Source organism: Macaca mulatta, chromosome 5 (genome assembly GCF_049350105.2).
Source record: "Macaca mulatta isolate MMU2019108-1 chromosome 5, T2T-MMU8v2.0, whole genome shotgun sequence".
NCBI lineage: Eukaryota > Metazoa > Chordata > Mammalia > Primates > Cercopithecidae > Macaca > Macaca mulatta.
This window is the reverse complement of record NC_133410.1, coordinates 129,511,921-129,532,187: the sequence shown is the minus strand read 5'-3', so window position 1 is coordinate 129,532,187 and position 20,267 is coordinate 129,511,921. Positions and strand designations below refer to the sequence as shown.

At 35.4% G+C, this 20,267-nt stretch overlaps 1 protein-coding gene across 3 annotated transcripts in view; it reads left to right on the top strand.

Annotated features, from left to right (window-relative positions):
- The window catches only part of PRDM5 (PR/SET domain 5), a 222,491-nt gene extending 211,900 nt beyond the window's left edge, over positions 1 to 10,591 (top strand). For 2 of the 3 annotated variants that reach the window (XM_015139147.3, XM_015139146.3), the window contains one exon: positions 8,751 to 10,591. In XM_015139147.3, coding sequence (XP_014994633.3) covers positions 8,751 to 8,915 — 165 coding nt within the window. In that variant the 3' untranslated portion in view covers positions 8,916 to 10,591. The remainder of the gene's footprint in view (positions 1 to 8,750) is intronic. The other variant, XM_015139150.3, reaches the window with a different exon arrangement.
- Positions 10,592 to 20,267: the final 9,676 nt, after the last annotated feature.

The window sequence follows — 20,267 nt, the reverse complement described above, 5'->3', positions numbered from 1 at the left end:
ATTGTTAAGAGTGGCTCCTGGCACATGGTGAAAGTTGTAAGATAGTTAAGCCTAGGCTCTGTGCTGGCCACTGGGATGAAATAGTGGAAGATGCCATGTCCCACCCTCATAGAACTCACATTCTTGTGGAGTATAACATTAAACAAATACATGACACCAGGCATGGTGACTCATGCCTGTAATCCCAGCACTTTGGGAGGCCTAGGCAGGAGGATCGCTTAAGCCCAGCAGTTCAAGACCCATCTGGGCAACATAGCAAGACTTCATGTTTACAAAAAACATAAATAAAAAATTAGCTCGGCATGGTGGCACACAATTGTAGTCTCAGCTACTCAGAAGTCTGAGGTGGGAGGATTGCTTGAGCCTAGGAAGTCAAGGCTGCAGTGAGCTATGATCAGACCACTGCACTCCAGCCTGGGTGACAGAGCGACACCGTGTCTCCAGAGAAAAACAAAAATGAAAAACCAAATACATGAATTAACATGTAATTACAATTCATGATAAAGACTGGGAAAGAGAAGGAAGAAAAAAGCCATGAGGCTATAAATGAATAGTTAGGGAAAAATTCTCTGTGAAAGCGACTCTAAGTAACCTAAAAGATGAGAAGAGTCATCCATGGGGAAAAGAGCATCTCAGGAGAGGAACAGCATGAATTGAGGCTGGGAATGGGCGTGGGGGAAAGAGACGGCTGGTGAAACTGGAGCACAGTGAAAGAAAGAGAGGGGTGCAGGGTGAAGTAAAAAAGAGAATTGGAGGCTTTGCAGCCATGTTAAGAAAGGTATTGTGAATCTAATAAGAAGCCATTGAAGAATTTGGTATCAGTTTTTTATGTTGACATTGGGTTTGGAGAAGGGGTGAGAGAAATAGAACACAGGGGATAAATGTTAAATCGATCTTCTTTATGATTATGAATTTTAATATATACTTATAAAAACAATTTAGCATTTCTTTCCCTTGAAAGTACTCTCCATAGATACTGTCTTCAGTTTCTCCAGGATGATTCTGCAGTCTTTGGGGATCCTTATATTGCCCATAGAGATTCAATCAATCAGTCAATCAATCAGTGAATCTATCAACCATTATTTGTTTCTTTAATTCAAGAAATATTTATGTAGTGGCTACTCTTGCCCTCATGTTCCTTAGTTTAGCAAGGAGACAGACATAAAAAGATAACACAAATCATGAATGACACTTGTGGAAAGTGTTGTGAAGGAAAAGTAAAGGCTGCTATGAGAGCATTTAACAGAGACCATCAGCCGGCAGATGAGTCACGTGGGCTTCCTAAGGATGAGTAAGAGTAAGCTGAGTAAAGAGAAGTGAGAAAGTTCTGAGGCAGGAAGCCCAATGATATCTTCAAGAACCGGCAGGAGGCCTATTTGGTTTGGCGACAGCTCCGTGATTACCCTACAAGCAGCGAAAAACCATGGAATAATTTTAGGTAATATTGTGACATTTGTGTTTTCAAAAAATCATTTCAATTGTTATGTGGAGCATGGACTGGAGGGGAGGAGGAGGAATGCAGGGAGATTCAGATAGTATTTAGCAGTGGGTTACTTTTGGCCTCTATGAGCGTGTCCTGCACATTAGAGGGCATTACATGCATGCTTGCTCCTATGCAAAATGCAAGTAATATTCCCCATTTGTGGAGACAGTGAGATACCCCCCACAATTCCAAACATTTCCTGCAGAGAGGGGAAGTTGTACCACCTCTATCTGAGGATGATTGAAGCTGACTGTTGCAATAATCTAGGCTTTAGTTTTCAGAGTGAGGAGATGTACATTGAAGCAGGCATACATGACATCCATTGGAATATGGGAAGAAAAAATTACCACTTTGATTCCCAGGTTTTTTTTCAACTTCTATTTGAGATTCAGAGAGTCCATCTGCAGGTTTGTTGTACATGGGTATATTGCATGATGCTGAAGTTTGAGGTGTGAATGATCCCATCAGCCAGGTACTGAGCATAGTACCCAGTAGTTTTTCTACCCTTGCCTCCTCCCCTCCTTCCTTGCTCTGCTAGTCCCCAGTCTCTGTTGTTAGTTACCACCTTTATGTCAATGTTTAGCTCCCACTTACAAGAGAGAATATGCAGTGTTTGGTTTTCTGTTCCTGCATTCATTCACTTAGGATAGTGGCCCCCAGCTGCATCCATGTTGCTACAAAGGACATGAGTTCATTCTTTTTTTATAGCTGCATAGTATTCCATGGTGTATATGCACCACATTTTCTTTATTCAGTCCACTGTTCATGGCACCTAGGTTGATTCCATGTCTCTGCTATTGTGAATAGTGCTGCAATGAACACGCAAGTGCGTATGTCTTCTTGGTAGAATGATTTGTTTTCTTTTGCATGTATACCCAGTAATGAATGGGATTACTAGGTTGAAGGGTAGTTCTGTTTTAAGTTCTTTTAGAAATGTCCAGACTGTTTTTCACAGTGGCTGAACTAATTCACATTCCCTTCAACAGTGTATAAGCATTCCCTTTTCTCTGCAGCCTCACCAGCATCTGTTGTTTTTTCTACTTCTTTGTTTTTTGTTTTGTTTTGTTTTGTTTTTGTTTTTTTGTTGTTGAAACAGAGTCTCACTCTGTCGCCCAGGCTGGAATGCAGTGTCACGATCTCAGCTCACTGCAACCTCTGCCTCCCGGGTTCAAGCAATTCTCCTGTCTCAGCCTCCTCAATAGTTGGGACTACAGGCACCCGCCACCACACCCAGTAATTTTTGCATTTTTAGTAGAGACAGGGTTTCTCCGTATTGGTCAGGCTGGTCTCAAACTCCTGACCTTAGGTGATCTGCCCTCCTTGGCCCCCCAAAGTACTGGGATTACAGGTGTGAGCCACTGTTCCCAGCTGACTTCTTAACAAGAGCCATTCTGACTAGTGTGAGATGATATCTTATTGTGGTTTTGATTTGCATTTATCTGATGATCAGTGATGATGAGCATTTTTTCATGTTTGTGTCCACTTATATGTCTTCTTTTGAGAAGTGTGTGAATGTCTCTTGCAATAATATATAAATACAGTAGTGCATATATATGTTTTATTTAAAAATACAGATACTAGAGTTGCATTTTTTAATGGGGCTGTTTCTTGCTTATTCAACTGTTTAATTTCCTTACAGATTCTGGATGTTAGAACTGTTGGATACACAGTTTGTGAATATTTTTCTCTCATTCTGTCAGTTGTCTATTTTATTGATTGTTTTGCTATGCAGAAGCTCTTTAGTTTTACTAGGTTTCACTTGTGAATCTTTTGTTTTGTTGCAATTGCTTCTGAGAATTTAGTCATAAATTATTTCCCAAGACTTCTGTCCAGAATGGTGTTTCCTAGGTTTTCTTCTAGGATTTTTATAGTTTGAGCTCTTACATTTAAATCTTTAATTCATCTTTTTTTTTTTTTTTTTTTTTTTTTGAGACAGAGTCTCGCTCTGTCGCCCAGGCTGGAGTGCAGTGGCCGGATCTCAGCTCACTGCAAGCTCCGCCTACCGGGTTCACGCCATTCTCCTGCCTCAGCCTCCCGAGTAGCTGGGACTACAGGCGCCCGCCACCTCGCCCGGCTAAGTTTTTGTATTTTTTAGTAGAGACGGGGTTTCACCGGGTTAGCCAGGATGGTCTCGATCTCCTGACCTCGTGATCCGCCCATCTCGGCCTCCCAAAGTGCTGGGATTACAGGCTTGAGCCACCGCGCCCAGCAATTCATCTTAAAGTTAATTTTTGTATACGTTAAAAGGTAGGGATCCAGTGTCATTTGTCTGCATATGGTTTGCCAATATCCCAGTGCTTATTCAATAGGTGTTTATTGAATAGGGAGCCCTTTCCCTGTTTCTTATTTTTGTCAACCTTGTCAAAGATCAGATGGCTGTAGGTGTGTGACTTTATTTTTGACTTCTCTATTCTGTTGCATTGGTATATGTGTCTGATTCTGTACTAGTATCCTGCTCTTTTGGTTACTGTAGCCTTATAGTTTGAAATTGGGTAATGTGATACCTCCAGCTTTGTTCTTTTTGCTTAGGATTGCTTTGGCTATTAGGGCGTTTTTTTGTTTGTTTGTTTGTTTTTGTTTTTGTTTTTTTTTTTGGTTTGTATAAATTTTAGAATAATTTTTTCTAGTTCTTTGGAAAATGATATTGGTTGTTTGATATTTGGTAGTAACGGCATTGAATCTGTAGATTGCTTTGAGCAGTATGGCCATTTTGATGATATTGATTCTTCCAATCTCTGAGTATGGAATATTTTCCCATTTGTCTGTATCATCTGTGATTTCTTTCAGCAGTGTTCTATAGTTCTACTTGTAAAGTAGAACACCTCCTTGGTTAGATGTATTCCTCAGTACTTTTTGTATGTGGCTATTTTAAAAACAGGAACACAATTAAACTTTATTATCATTAAACAGAAGATTTAACTTTGGCACCCTGGCTTGGGCACTGCTGGCTGGTCTCTTCTAAGGTGCAGTATCACGTGTGATCCAAGGGAAGAAGGTCAATTCCACGTTGGTGCTGGTTGGCTGACAGTCCCGAGGCACTTGTTTGCTTTCAGTGCACTCTTAGGATTGCAATTTGTGTCTCTTGGGTTAACAGAGATATGGATTATATTATCTGTTTTTAAATAAAGTAATGCTTACAAAATGAACAAGTGGCTAAAAGAAGCCTGTACAGAAATACAGAATGAAAATAATACTAATGATACAAACAGAAGGTAACGAAAAGAAAGCAGAGTTAATACTACTAGTAGCAATTTGAGATAAAATATAGTGACATCATCATATGTGATGAGAAATAAGCCAAAAATGGAAATTATTAAGGAGACATCTTGCCTTTACATTTGTTAAGGATGACTCCGGCCCTAAATATGCATCCCATCTTAAAATCTTGCCTAGTAAAAATATAAAGCCATAAATATTAAATTAGCATTAAAATATTTATTTTGTCTTTATCATCAAAATTTTGTCTGTCTTTAATATAATATATAAATACAGCAGTGCATATGTATGTTTTATTTAAAAATACAGATACTACACTTGCATGCTGAAACATTTTCTTAGTGAGAGAGAAGCACTGGTCTGAGTAATCAGTGTCTCTGACTAAGGTGGTGGCAGTGGACATGGAGACGATTAGATGCCTTCATGTCTTTGAGAAAGATGTGCAAAGAAGAGCTGGTGGAACTTTGTAATTGATTGGATCAGATGAGGAGAGTGAGACATTGGGTAAAGGTTGACTGCTACATTTGCAGTCAAACCAGATGGAGGGTCGGACCATTTTTTGAGACTTAGGTTTGAGAGACAAGAATTCTGAGTTCAGTTTTAGAATTCAGGAAGTTTGGAGTACCAGTGAACTATCCAAGTGGTCAGTTAAGTACTCCACTGTTGAGATCAGAAGGGGGACTGCACTAAAAATATTACTTGCTAGTGATCTACGTATATGTGGTAACAAAAGGTATGAATATGATTGAGATCACCAGAAGAGAAAATACCTAGTGAATGGAGAAGAAGGCCAAGGATTGGGCACTGAAATCCTGACTGACTTACTTAGGATGGAGGAAGGGCCTATTCCAGAAAACAAAAGGGAATAAAAGGCCAGATAATTAGAAGGAAAACAAGGAGAGTAGGTAATTATAGAAACTAAAGGAATGACAGGGGAAAGTGGTCATGTATATCAAATGATGCTAAGAATTCATGTTAAATGAGAGCTCAAAAGTGCCAGGATTTAGCAATGTAGAGATCATCCATAACATTTCAGAGAGCTGTTTGGAGAGTTAAGAAGTCCAAGGCAGAAGTCTGATGTGAGTGGACTTGCTGCTAAGTGAACATGGAACCATCACCCAACTAACTGCATTTTTTCATTCCAAAATCATACTTCCTGATTATAAAAATGTACTTTTTAATTAGAGATGAATGAGGAAATTTGGAGACAAAAGAAGACAAAAAAAATCCCCAATTTTCCAGCCGATGTCAGCTAATATTAATCTATTGACATTTCCTTCATATACTTATTAATACAGATACAGTTATAATTTTTATTTCAATATTGTAGACTAAGTTACATTGATCTTATTATTCTGCTTTCCTTTCTTTATGTTTCTTCTTGCCTTTAAGTATTTTTGAAATTACTATCTTGGCCGGACGTGATAGCTCACGTCTGTTTTCCCAGCAGTTTAGGAGACTGAGGCAAGAGGATCGCTTGAATCCAGGAGTTTGAGATCAGCCTGAGCAACATGGTAAAATCTCATAGCTAAAAAAATACAAAAAAAAAAAAAAAATTAGCTGGGCATGGTGGCATCTGCCTGTAGTCTCAGCTGCTCCAGAGGCTAAGATGTGAGTCCAGAGAGGTCGAGGCTGCAGTGAGCCAAAATTGTGCCACTGCACTCCAGCCTGGGCAACAGAGCGACATCTTGACTCAAAAAAAAAAAAATTAATATTTTTAACAGCTGAAAAATATTTCTGAGTCTGATTATATCAAAATGATTATGCTTATTAACTTTAATTGGCCAAGTAAGTTGTTTGTAATTTTCACTTTTATATATGAGTCTGTATGAGCATCCTGTATATAAATCTTTGACTAGGAGACATTCATACAAGTGATACTCCTGGTTCTTCAAAGGTTTGCTGTCTCTCTGTCTCTCCAAGATTCTTTTGAGGAAGTACTACTGAGTATCCATTACATTCTATCAGCCTCGTTTTATGTAGTTTCATGCACATTTTAATCCCTCTTTTAAAATAGTGTTTGTGTGTGTGTTATTATTTTGTAAACGTATTTCTTAAGTACAGTATGTGTGTGTTTGTAGTTTGCTTTTTACCCTAATTGAAACGTATCTTTTAATAAGGGTACTTAATACTTTTATATTGATTATTATAATTTGCATACTTTACAGTCTGTCATCATATGTTATGCTGTTGCATGTTTCCTGGGTCTTTACCCTTTTCCTCTGATTTTTGCAACATGGGCTTGGCTTTATTTTACAGTTGCTTCAAAGGTATTGAGTTACAAACCTTATGCTTACAAGCTATTCCAAAAGAAAAATGTCATTTCCTGAGATGAACTGGCTGCATTGTATTTGTTTTGAGAAATTGTTTGTCTGCAAAGCCACTTGCATATTCCAGGGAACTGCCACTCTTCGGAACAGAGGTGCTTTCTTTGTATTCCACTGGTGCTGGCCTTGCCTCCCTCTCCTTAACATTTGTCTATTCTTTCCAATCTGCTGAGGAAGATGAAAGAGAAAAAAAAATGTACACTGACATTTATTGAGTGTCTGCAGTATAGCTCTTATTTACACAGAGTATTTTATTTAATCTTAATAATCCAGCGAGGTAAGTACATTGTCATTTTACAGGTGAGGGAACTAAAGTTAAAAGGCATACTTGGTCCATTTAATTTCCTTAGTAAATAGTAGAGTCAGTATTCAAACTCGAGGTGGTTCTTCAACAAATACTTATTGAGTGCTTACTCTACAAAAATTGTTGTACCCTTTAGGGTACATAAGGGAATAAAATACAGGAAGATCCCTGCTCTCATGGAGCTGAGACTCTAGTGAGCAGAGGGAGACACTAAACAAGAGAGTAGGTAAATTACAGTGGGACAGAAAGTGATGGGTACTATGTAAAAAGTAAATTTGAACAGAGTAAAGGGAATCCAGAAAGGATAACAGGCTTCAGTTTTAAATTGGGAGGTCAGAGCAGGCTTCCTTAGAAAGTGATCAGACTCTAAAGCCTATTTTCTTTATACCGCACTATGCTGCTACTTCTGTGTCAAAATTCATTATTATTGGATTACCCTCTCCTTACCCAATTAAGGCCTTGAGCCTTTCTGGGTTTCTTATTGCTGTGAATGTAAATCTTCTTTCCTCCATAAAGAAAAAGGGCAAGGGTTTTTTGTTTTCTTTCATTTTGTTTTACTGTAAGATTTTCCCAAGCCTAACCTCATTTAAAACTCCAGCTTTCTTTACAGTATTTTTACAAGCCATTTCCTCTCTCATTATATTTTTCATGGTGTTTTCACGTTATTTAACATGTCTTATTTCACAACGGATATGGTTTTGAAGAGTTTCATGTCAGTGGAATTTTTGTGAATAATATCAAACTTTAAATTCCATCTTTTTTTGTAACTTGGATAGTTGTGCCTTGCATTTTTTTGTGTTAATATTTTTAGTTATGGGGCTGTTTAATGCATGTTGAACCAGGTGGGAATGTGGCAGAGCTCATGTGAAATAAACTTGTTACCTTCCTTAGTTAAACAAAGTGTATATAATAAGAAATAAAGAAAAGCAACAGTGAGTAATAAATTTCTGCTTATGATACTTAAAGCAGCATTAGCTTTTCATTTCACAAGTGGTACTAAACTGAAGGGATCACTGGTGAGAAATGTCTTATGCCATTTATGTTATAGAGAGAGATGCCATCTAGACCATAAAGCATTTTGCTTAAATAGTTTAATATGAAATGGCAAATACATTCCATTAGGATAAGAAAGGGATTGTTGCCAGGGGTTTCTCTGGAGATGTTTAAATCCGGCAGCTGGGAAAAGGGAAGGGTGATTGGGGTACAAAGGACACCGACTAAATGCAGTAACTCTTATTAATTTTCTTTGCCCAATAGTGTGGGTGTTAAATTTTGTTTATTCCAAGAGTGCTTTTTGATTTTATGCCTGTTACTGCATACTTGATAGTAGGAATTTGCATAATGTGTATTGTATAAATGATAAATTGTTGTATCTTCAGGTTTTTCAGTATAATATGGTTGGTCTTTGGGTCTTTTCTAGGTTTGTGACTTGGCTTTTAGCCTGAAGAAAATGCTGATTCGACACAAGATGACTCATAATCCCAATCGTCCACTGGCAGAATGCCAGTTTTGCCATAAGAAGTTTACAAGGAATGACTACCTCAAAGTGCACATGGACAATATCCATGGTGTAGCTGACAGCTAATGGGGGCTGTAAAGGAATTAAACTATTCAGAAGGGCTCCTAATATGAATCCCAGATTTTTCTCACCTGATCAGCATAACAGAAGTAGCCAAAAGTGACTTACTGGTCTCATAGTTCTTATTTGCCTACATTTAGAGTCTGTAGATGTGTATGCAACCAAAAAAAGTCTTACTTTTACCAAGAAATGGTATAAATGGAAAAAAAAATACAACTCCATAGCCTTGCAAAATGCAACTTGTGCTCCGTCTTATAAAAATGGAGAAAGGAGTTATGGCCCTCTTTCTTGGCCATCCCTCTTTAATGAAGTTTATTAATATACTTCCCTAATAGGCCTTTTCATTTTATTATTATTCTTTGTGTGTCTGTGTGTCTGTATGTGTCTGTGTGTGCGCACTCAGTTGCAAATACCAGTTGTTGCAGCTGGTTTTACCAATTTAAATAGAAATAAATCAAGATATCCAACTATTTCTTTGCAGATTAGGGTAAGAAAAAGTTATCAAAGACTCAAGTTTGATAGGAAAATAAATACTTGCTATTTTATAAGACAAAAAGAGTTGAGCTTAACTAATAGCTCTGTGCAACAAATGAGTTTAAAATAAAGAGATGTTTGATAACTAAAACATCTATTAAAATATTGCTCATTTTAGAGAATTCTTAGGAAACATTATTTACTCTTATCATTCAGATGCAAACATTCATGGTCTGGAATACTTTTATAAATTCTACACAAAAATGACCATCACATTTAAATATTCATCAGGCAACCCCTCTTGAATTTAGACCATTTAGCTTTAGACATTAGCAGTATACCAATATATATAATTAAAAATAGAAACCAAATAGATTCTCCGTATTTGCTGACAGAGTGGCAGAACCATAGTGGCATTTCCACATTAGTTATGATGAACACAGCCCTTTCCGCTCTCCTTCCATAAAAGTGCACAGAACGTGTTAGTGCAGATACAGTCCTCAGAGCATTAACATTCCATTTTGCAAAAGACATTTTCCAGAATCTTGGCAGTAGGTAATTCTGAAACACTTTTGAATTACCTTCAATCATCCCATATAATTAGGAATCCAGAATACAAAGTACAAACCTGGCAATTGTTATGATTGAAATTGTCACTGATGCTTAAGGAAAATTGAAGCAAGAAGCATAATTTCTTCCTTTAGAAGGTTATATTTCAGCAAAATACTTGACAACAACATACAATGAACAGCTTGTTTGGAGAGATGATATGATACAATGTAATAGTGATGTCAAAATAACCTAGAGGAATATCCAAAAACCAGAAAAACATTAAAATGAAGCCCAACTCATGAACCTCTCTAACTGAAGCCCAGTCAAAAGAAAGGAAGTGTAGTTTTAAGGAAGTTATTTGGTTCTAATGAGTTAAAGAGAAAGGTTCTCTGAGACACAGTTCTTTGACTTCAGGAATCTCATTTTAGAATTGTATTCATGCCCAATTCCAGTTTTAAAAAGAAACATAAAGATTCAATGTAGACATTTGAATGTTGTAAAATACTAAATTTGAAACTCAGAAGAGATAACTTTTAAAAATATAAATCCTAAAATTATAATTTAGAAGATATTTAAGTATAGTTATATGTAGTATTTTGTATCTGAAATTATAGACTGTATTTTATAAAAATAAATTTTGGTCTTGTTTCTCACTATATCATTTGTTTCAACAATATATTTTTAGATCTAAAGTGTTTTCATTTTAACATGATAGTGTGTTTAATATCATTTGAATATAAAAAAAGCTGTAAAATTTGGTAGTGTGTATTATTTAAACACATCCTGTATATTCCTTTGAATGCTGCTTTCTCTATATGGGATGCTTTATATCCCGATTATGTGATGAATGTAAAACTTGAAAGGAGTCCAAATACCAATTTTGTGTAATCTCAGCGAGTCACAGTTCACATGGCTGCTGGGGAAATTACCCTGAAAACTGTGGTGTCGCTATGCTGTGGAGTAAATGGACAGGGAAAAGGTGCTGGGCTTTATCCTGCTGAAGGTTTATAGACAAGGAAATCTCTAGAAAATGGTGTAGAAGGACCTGTGCCAGAGAGTGGTATACCACTGTCTCTTCAGAGGACTGAAACCAAAATAAGGCCTTAGAAGACTATTTGTATGCTGTAATTTTGTTGTAATTTTTATCCAAAAGACAAGTATTCATGGATAGTTTCAGATATATTAGCATTTGCTTGCTAAAACTTTTAAATTAGTAATAACCAAAAAAAGAGACTAGGCATGACTGATCAATTGAAAGCGTAGATAATCATAGAGGAAAAGTCTTACAGACAAGCTGAAGTACAGGTACCTACTTTGAAATGTCTTTTGTTTCCTGCTGTGAAAGATTTTGGCTGGGGTATTTTCTTGAGAAAAGACCAGACTCTTGGGTGCCTATAAAGTCTAAGTAATTGAGACTTAGAAATTGGCTAAGTAAATTTAAGAGACGTTCAATAATGTAGGTGGGTTCAGATACCCTTTTATAATAAGTGTCTTCTTTGTATATTAACACTCAAGATGTTTACGTATCTTTAATTTGTCTTTGTTTCACAATAACTGGCTTTTGTTTTCCTTTTCATGGTATGTTGTTGGCTATATAGAGGTATTTATTGGTTAATTATAATCAGCAGTTGCACCATAAAAGTATTCTTGGCGATACATTCTTGGGGTTACATAGTATAGTTAACATGTTGCTTTCAAGAAACGTGAGTGTGTGTGTCTGTGTGTGTGTGTCTGTCTGAAGAGTATCACTTATATACAGTGCATATACATGTAAGTGCATTACTTTGCTCAAATATCTTCTGACCTATTGCAGTCAACTCATGCATGAGTGTGAATATGTATTATAGAAGGTCTTACAGCCTTAGTTTCTGTTTTAGATTTTATGTGCTGCTTCTTTTCTCAAACAAAAGTCTGAAAGGAAAGAGGATAGGTACTAGAAATATTCATTTTTTTTCCTTCACAAATCTAAATGTTGCTTATGAAAACTCATCTTAGAGTAATGAATATATGGAGGTGGGTAGATCCGGCCACTGCACTCCAGCCTGGGCGGCAGAGCGAGACTCCGTCTCAAAAAAAAAAAAAAAAAAAAAAAAAAAACCCTAAAATTTTACCATTGATATTGACATTTGTTTGCGTGTATATAAATGGAGCATGTGTAAATATAAAATTCCAATACCATTTTTATTTTACTATAAATCTATAATAAATCTATATAAGTCACTACCAGACTTGGTGTTAGCATTTTATTTTACTATAGAACTATAGTACCATTCTATGGTAAAATCCAAATGAATGCTTTAAAGTTGTTTTTGATGAATGAAAGAACTGTAATTGCCATTACCTCCAGACCTCATGCTTTTATACTTTATACATCCAAGTGTTTTCAATCTGCAAAGTACCTCTGAAGTTGAGCCAAGTTGGTCTCAGGGCTATAAGAGACAGCATTTTCCTTGCCTCTCTTCTCATTCCTGGTTATTCAGAGAACAATGTGAAAAGGAACATCACTAAGAATGAATGAAACCTGATAACTAAGAATGAGTGAAACCTGATATAGTAGCATCTTACGTAAAAATAACTTGATGTTCCCAAATATAATTTATGGGTAATAAAAGTTATGGCAAATGTTTCAGGTATTCCTTTTTTTAAAAGTTATGTTTATCATTTTGATGTTGCCCCAATCTTGTGAGATTTTCTTGATACAAAAAATAATCATTTGAATAATGGATTTAGAAATTATGCATTCATTTAACTTTTATTTTTCAGAATCAGCTGAGGCACTAGTTCTTTGGAGCTGACTCATAGCCTTCGCTAGCTTGGGCCTAAAACTGTATTATCACCCTACACATTGTTAATTTGTTGTATGACAGAATAAAAAATTAACTCTGAAACCTTCATTGTGGGCATGTTAAAATATTCTAGATATTCTAGGCCCAGGAAATAGTCTGGAATGTAATAGCTATCTTATATACTAAAATAATGCTGCTGATCCAGTGTCCAAATTCCTTTTCTTCCTTTGAAAAAAATTCTTAACACAATACTGAAACAAATGTTCATATTTAGTTAGAAAATATATAATATTTAGTTTCCTGAAATTAAAAAATATATTTAGTTACCTAAATATTTGATTAGCATGTTTAGTTTCCTAATTGTGCAAACTTTTAGCCAATTAGAATAAGGTCTTAGTCCTTGAACCCATGCCACCTTTGCATATTACATGGTAGGAGGAAACTAAGATGTTCAATTATGTCAGTAATGCATATGTTTACAATTAAGAAAGGATATAGGACCACTTAAGCTTGATCATCTAAATCAATGCAAAACAGTTCAAACAAAATATCACCGCTCCTGACAAGAGAAACTGTAGACCTACTAGGAATTAGGTACACTTAAAAAATTCAAAAAATATCAGTTTGTCTCTTTAAAATAGTATAAAAATGAAAAGAATCCCAGGTCACTGTGGATACGTGAATCACTCCATTACTATTTTTTGATTTTGTCTTCTTACAGACCATCTAATAATGCTTTTTTTCCTTAATTTTATCTGATAGCTTTTTCTTTAATGTTTGACTGGCGTGTCTTTTTTCATTTTTCTACTGAAAGCTTTTCTGTGATTATATGAAAATTTTACATTTTTTAAAATAAACTGATGTTAAGATTTCTTATTTTTTATCCTGTCTGACAACACTGAGTTGAGTGCTTTTCAGTCCGCGATGATGGCTTTGTCCTGCCTTTCTCACAGTCTCATCTCGCCTCATTTGGATGGTGGCCTGAGCTTGTATTGGAGACTCTACTCAGAGAATTCTGGTGCCTCATACCTAACATATGAAATTTATCTGGACACATGTATAGTAAAACATTGAAAGCTGAACGAATTCATTATTGGAATTAGTTTTTAACAATTATATTATCTATTTATTCCTTAGTATTTGATAAAGCAACATAAAAACATGAAGTACATTGACCCCAACTCTATATTTTTTATTTTCTAAAGTAATTATTAGCATCTGAAGAAGCAAAATTGCCTTTAATGGACAAAAAAAGGTTGGAAAGTAAATGTTAATGACATAGAAGCAAACTATATAGTTCCCATGCTGTGTAGGCATGTAAAGAGTATGGAGATGGGGAGCAATGCTACATTTAATTGATTACAACACTTCTATTTAAATTGGCAAACTGATGAGTCCTTTTGTGGATTACTACATGTAGTAATTAAGAATTTTGAGGCTGGACGCAGTGGCTCATGCCTGTAATCGCAGCACTTTTGGAGGCTGAGGTAGGCAGATCACTTGAGCCCAGGAGTTCGACAACAGCCTGTGCAACATGGTGAAACCCCATCTCTACCAAAAATACAAAAATTAGCTTGGCGTGGTGGTGCATGCCTGTAATCTTGCCTGTAATCTCAGCTACTCAGTTGAGGCAGGAGGATTGTTTGAACCCCGGAGGCAGAAGTAGTAGTGAGCCAAGATCGCGCCACTACACTCCAGCCTGGGCAACAGAGAAAAAAAAGAATTTAGAAAAATCCAACTGTGTGGAAATTAACCAATCATTACTTTTGACTTCTCTGGTTTTATTACTGAAATGTAGGAAATCTCCAGACCTTACTTCTAATCAAAAGGCTCACCACATAAGTAAAATAACTGTTTGCTTCTCATCTTCCACCTGACAAATACAGTACATAGCTTTCTCCAGAAAAAAAAAAAAAAAAAAAAAAAAAAAAAAAAAAAAGAAATAATATAAAGCAGGGTCAAATACAACTCTATCACTTTCATTGTTTCCCTCTCTTCTTGCATAAAATCCATCTCTTGTGCTGTTTCAGCTGTAGTATAACTTTGGTGTAGTCTCCAGTTCTACCCTCTTAAGAGTGATAAGCTGATTTTGTTCCTAGACTCAAATTACGATATTTAGGATATTAAGTTTTTTCCTTTCTGCTCTGACTAAAATATGAAATTGGGGTCTACAAATTTAACTGTTTAAGATACTATTAGACTAAGTATGTGAGTTGAGCCAATTGACTTTCTCCTGATAAAAACTATTCCATACTTTTCTAAGCTACAGATCTGACCCCAGTTGCTTAAAGGACCCCAGTGCAATAAAGGGCATACGACTGGTTGCTTACCACAGATCTAGAGAGAGAAAGGGAATGTATGGATGGCACAGAGTCACTAGAATGAAATAAGAAATACAAAATATATGTTCTATAAGCCAAACAATCCTGAGAAAGAACAAAGCTGGCAGCTTCACACTTCCTGATTTCAAAACATATTACAAAATTACTGCCATCAAAACAGTATGTTACTGGCATAAAAACAGGTATGTATAGGCCAATGGAACAGAACAGACAGCATAGAAGTAAACCTTCATGTATACGGCTAAATGATCTTCAACAAGAGAGCTAAGACTACACAGTGGGAAAAGATAGTCTCTTCAATAAATGGTGTTAGGAAAACTAGATATCCACATGTAAAAAAAGAAGTTGGAGCCTTACACCATATACAAAAATTAATTCAAAATGGATTGAAGATCTAAATTTAAAACCCAAAACTTTAAAACTAGAAAGAAATATGGGGGAAAATGCTTTATGACATTGTATCTGGTAATGATTTCTTGGATAGGACACCAAAAGCACAGACAACAAAAGCAAAAATAGACAAATGGAACTACATCAAACTTAAAAACTTCTGCACAGCAAATGAAATAATCAGAGTGAGAAGCAACCTATCCAATGGGAGAAAACATTTGCAAACCATATATCTGTTAACAAGTTAATATCCAAAATATGTTAGGAATTCCTACAACTCAACAATTAAAAAAAAAAAATTGAAAAATGGCAAAGGACTTGAGTAGACATTTATCCAAAGAAGATAAATGACCAAAAAAAAAAAAGCACACAAAAAGATGTTCAGCATTACTAATCACCAGCGAATTGCAAATCAAAACCACTATGAAGTCTCACCTCACACCTATTAGAATGGCCACATCAAAAAAATAAAACATAACCATTGGTGATGATGTAGAGAAATTGAAAATACTGTGCACTGTAGGTGGGAATGTAACATGGCACATTATGGGAAACAATATGGACATTTCTGAAAAAAATAAAATTACCATATGATCCAGGAAACCCACTTTTGTTATTAATCTTAGTCCATTTTGTGCTGCTATATCATAATACCTAAGACTTGGTAATTTTTAATGAATGAAAATGTATTGCTCACAGTTCTGGATGCTAGGAAGTCCAAGATCAAAGTGCAAGCATTGGCGAGGATGTTATTGCTGTGTCATTCTGTAGTGGAAGGTGAAAGAGAGAGCAAAAGAGAAAAGGGGATTGAACTCATCCTTTTATAAGGAAACTATTCTCACAATAGTGGCATTAATTCACTCATAAGGTCAGAGCCCTTGTGGCCTAATCACCTTCTAAAGGTCCCACCTCTTAATACTGTCACAATGGCAACTAAATTTCAACATGAATTTGAGAGGGGACAAAGATTCAAACCATAGTATTGTCCCAAAGAATTGAGAACAGGATTTCAAAGATTTGAACAGTTATTCATTGTAGCATTATTCACAATAACAAGAGGTAGATGTAGCCTAAATGTCCATCAGTGGATGAATGGATAAAGAAAATTTCATGTACACCTACAATGGAATAATATTTAGCATTACAAAAATTATTTCATATGCTACAACATGGAACCTTGAGGACATTATGCTAAGTGAAATAAACCAGTCAGAAAAAGACAAATATTGCATCATTTCACTTAAATGAGGTATCTAAAGTAGCCAAACTGATAGAACCAGAAAATAGAATGTAGATACCAGGGAAGGCAAGGAAGGGAAAATAAGAGTTGTTAAATGGGTATAGGGTTTCAGTTGTGTGAGATGAAAAAGTTCTGGAGATCTGTTACACAGCAATGTGCAATAGTTTACTGCTGTGCTGTATACTATACACTTAAAAATTGTTAAGGTGAAAACAGAAAATGTATGTCCTATAGATAGGGTTACAATAATACTCTTCTAAAAGTAGATATGTCTAAATTAAATTTCAGATAGAAATACTGCAACTTAAGAATAAAAACATCCTTCCCAAGGAATATATGTTATATGTAGAGTTGAGATTAAACTTTCATCTCCTGTGTTTTGTCTCTCTTCTTACTGGAGGTCATAATACAAATATACAATTTCAATTCTGAGTTTGAATTTCATCTCTATATGGATAAATATGTGACCTTCTAAATATCTGACACATTCAGTACTCCTTTGAAGGAGTGATTTGTAACTTATGTATAGAAACGTATGATTGTATATAATATAAATTTTTGTTTCTGATGATTAAATTAAAACTAATGTTCAATTAGACCAAGTTTAGCTAAGTCAGAAAAGTAAGTAAAACATATTTTGGGGGAAGGGGAAGGGAATGGTCAATTATTACCAACTTTGAATTTGAGATGAGTGTTAATATAGATATTTAATAGAGAAAATCTTTAAAAGCTTAAACACCAAATTAATGACATTTTCACATTTCTTATATATTACCTTCTTCTTTGTAAATCATACCTTTAGCTTGTTTCCTGGATTGTCTATTGCAAATGCACAAATGTATGAGAATTAAAAATACACATACAAAATTGAAATGAATAGTACACAAACTTCATGTTTTAAATCAGATATAAGATTATCAGTTAGAGGCACAAAATATCCTGAACCGTTTTTCTTTAACTGAGGAAATGCTTTAACAAAGGTATAATGTAACACAGCAATGAAAATGTAGTTACAAAATATATTTTAGTTGATACTGAAAGCTATATAAGTCCACAATTCTCTCTCTACCTAGAAGAGACTAAGAAAAGAAGAATGAAAAGAGTATTAGGCCGTTCTTGCATTGTTATACATACCTGAGCCTGGGTCTCAGGTATTACCTATAAAGAAACAAATGTTTAATTGGCTCACAGTTATGCAGGCTGTACAGGAAGCATGGTATTAGCATCTGTTGGGCTTCTGGGGAGGCCTCAGGGACCATTTCTCAAGACAAAGGCAAAGGCAAAGCGGGAGAATGCATGTCACATGGCCAGAGCGGGAGCAAGAGAGAGAAGTGGGGTGGGTGGGGACGTACTACATGCTTCTAGACAACCAGATCTCACAAGAACTCACTATTGCAAGGAGAACACTAAGGGGATGGTGCTCAACCATTCATGAGAACTCCACCCCATTATCCAATCAACTCCCACAAGACCCCACCTCCAACATAGGGGATTACAATCCAACAAGAGATTTAGAGAGGATACATATCCAAACTATATGAAAAGCAATAAAGGACAAAAAGAAAGAAAGAGGGAAGAAAGACCATAAATTTGAAAAAAATGATAAATCCGTAGCATCATTTATTTAACTGAATGATGTCGATTTTTTTAAACAAAATAGATTTAATAGTATCTACTTGTGGAGTTTGTTGTGATAAATAAATGAGAAAAAGCATAACACTATCTGCAATGGATGCTTGACACAGTTCAAGTTCAATAAGTGGTATTGCCTTAGCTCCTCCAAATATTTCAGCTGTCATCCTATGTATGCTGCTTAGAAACCTCCCACCACTCCCCAGCATTCCAGCTCACATCCTGAAGCAAACTTGCCATGAGCCAAAATGATACCATTTTAATTTGTATATCATGACATAACTATAGTGGTAGAAGTATTTCATTTGGGAATATTTTTGAAAGTTCTTAAGCACTGTATTTACCAATTTAACACATAATACTTTATTAATGATACCTATTCTTTTAACTCAAACGTCAAAGGAAGATATTAGTACCTAGATTATCAGGTATTTTTTATTATGCTTAAACTATATCCAGCTCTTATCTTAAGGCTTAATATAATCAATAACTTTCATTTTTATAAACCTTCAGCTACCTACCTCCTCATCAACAAAATTAAATAATAGTATTCAAATATTCAAAAGAGGGAATATTTTAAGTGATATAGCTCATATCAAAATGAAATTTGCCATAAGTAATAAAAACTGACTGTTAAAAATAATGTAATTACATCAAAAACCACGATTTAGTTCAAGTGTGTACATATGAATGTAAATACATGTTTCCTTTTTAGACACATTAAAAGAAAAGGAAGAAATACTCTGAGAAGATTAAGAAACCGAAATTTGTCATGTATGCATTATGGCTAACTTCAGCTGGTATTTTGGGGGGAGAAAAAGGTAAAATGACATACTATGAGATGAAAAACAAGTTTATATCTTTGAAAAATAATGTTAAGCAGAAACTTTTTTATTCATGTGATTATTCTTTGAGATAATTTTTGAGTACTGGTTCTCTGAGCAAAAGAACAGTAGTGAAATATTATAAAATTAAAGGCATTTTATAATACAGGATCATGTTGGTCAGACATGAGTACTGTTGCAAATTAGATAAGCCACAAAAGGAAAGAATTCATTAGAAGTGCCCCAATGTGGTTGATAAAGGGAGCCTGAGCAGCCAGAAATGATAAAGAACATAAATATTAAAGACTTGAGTGTCTTTTGGCCTTCATGGGATCTGAATAGTAGGATATGTTAACATCTCTGAAAAAAGCCTGATTTTCATATTCTCTTTAGTCTTGCTGTCGTTAGAGACTCCAGGAGAAGTGGAATTGTTTTCTTAATCAAATTAGATATGTTCATGGAACTGGTCCAAATATGACCTTCTTCCTTGCTGACAAGTGCTTATCTGACGGGGTATGTTTCATCAATTAAAATAGTTCTCATATTATGTGGATGCTTTGTAGTCCCTGATATAAGGGGATGTGCTTGGATATGAATGTTAAATGTCGAGGTTCACTGTATATCAAGCTTTTGTTGTTTATAATTGTTGTGATGTGTTTTCAAAAGGAATTGTCTCGACCAAAATGTCTGACATTAACTGATCTTTCTCCACAGAACATCCTGTGGTAAATTATTACATTAGTAACTCCCAATAAATCATGGCTCCTGGCACATAAGTAAGCATAAGCAAGACAGTAGAATAACCTCTCACTCAACCTACAGAACCATGAAAAAAAATTCATTGCTGTTGTTTTAAACACCCAAGTTATGCGGGGGTGGTTGTTACAAAGTAATAGACAAATACAGAAATTAGTATATAGAAAAGAGTGTCTACTTTAACAAAAACCTATAATATATGCCATTGTCTTTGGGACCAGACAATGTGTATAAGCTGGAAAAATAATAGCAAGTGAGCTTCTGGTAGAGGTTGGAGGAATGGCAAATACATTTTAGTGAATGCTGAAAATGTGCTGAGGCTGCTATTGGAGGTTTGAAAAACAGCAACCCATGTTTTTTCA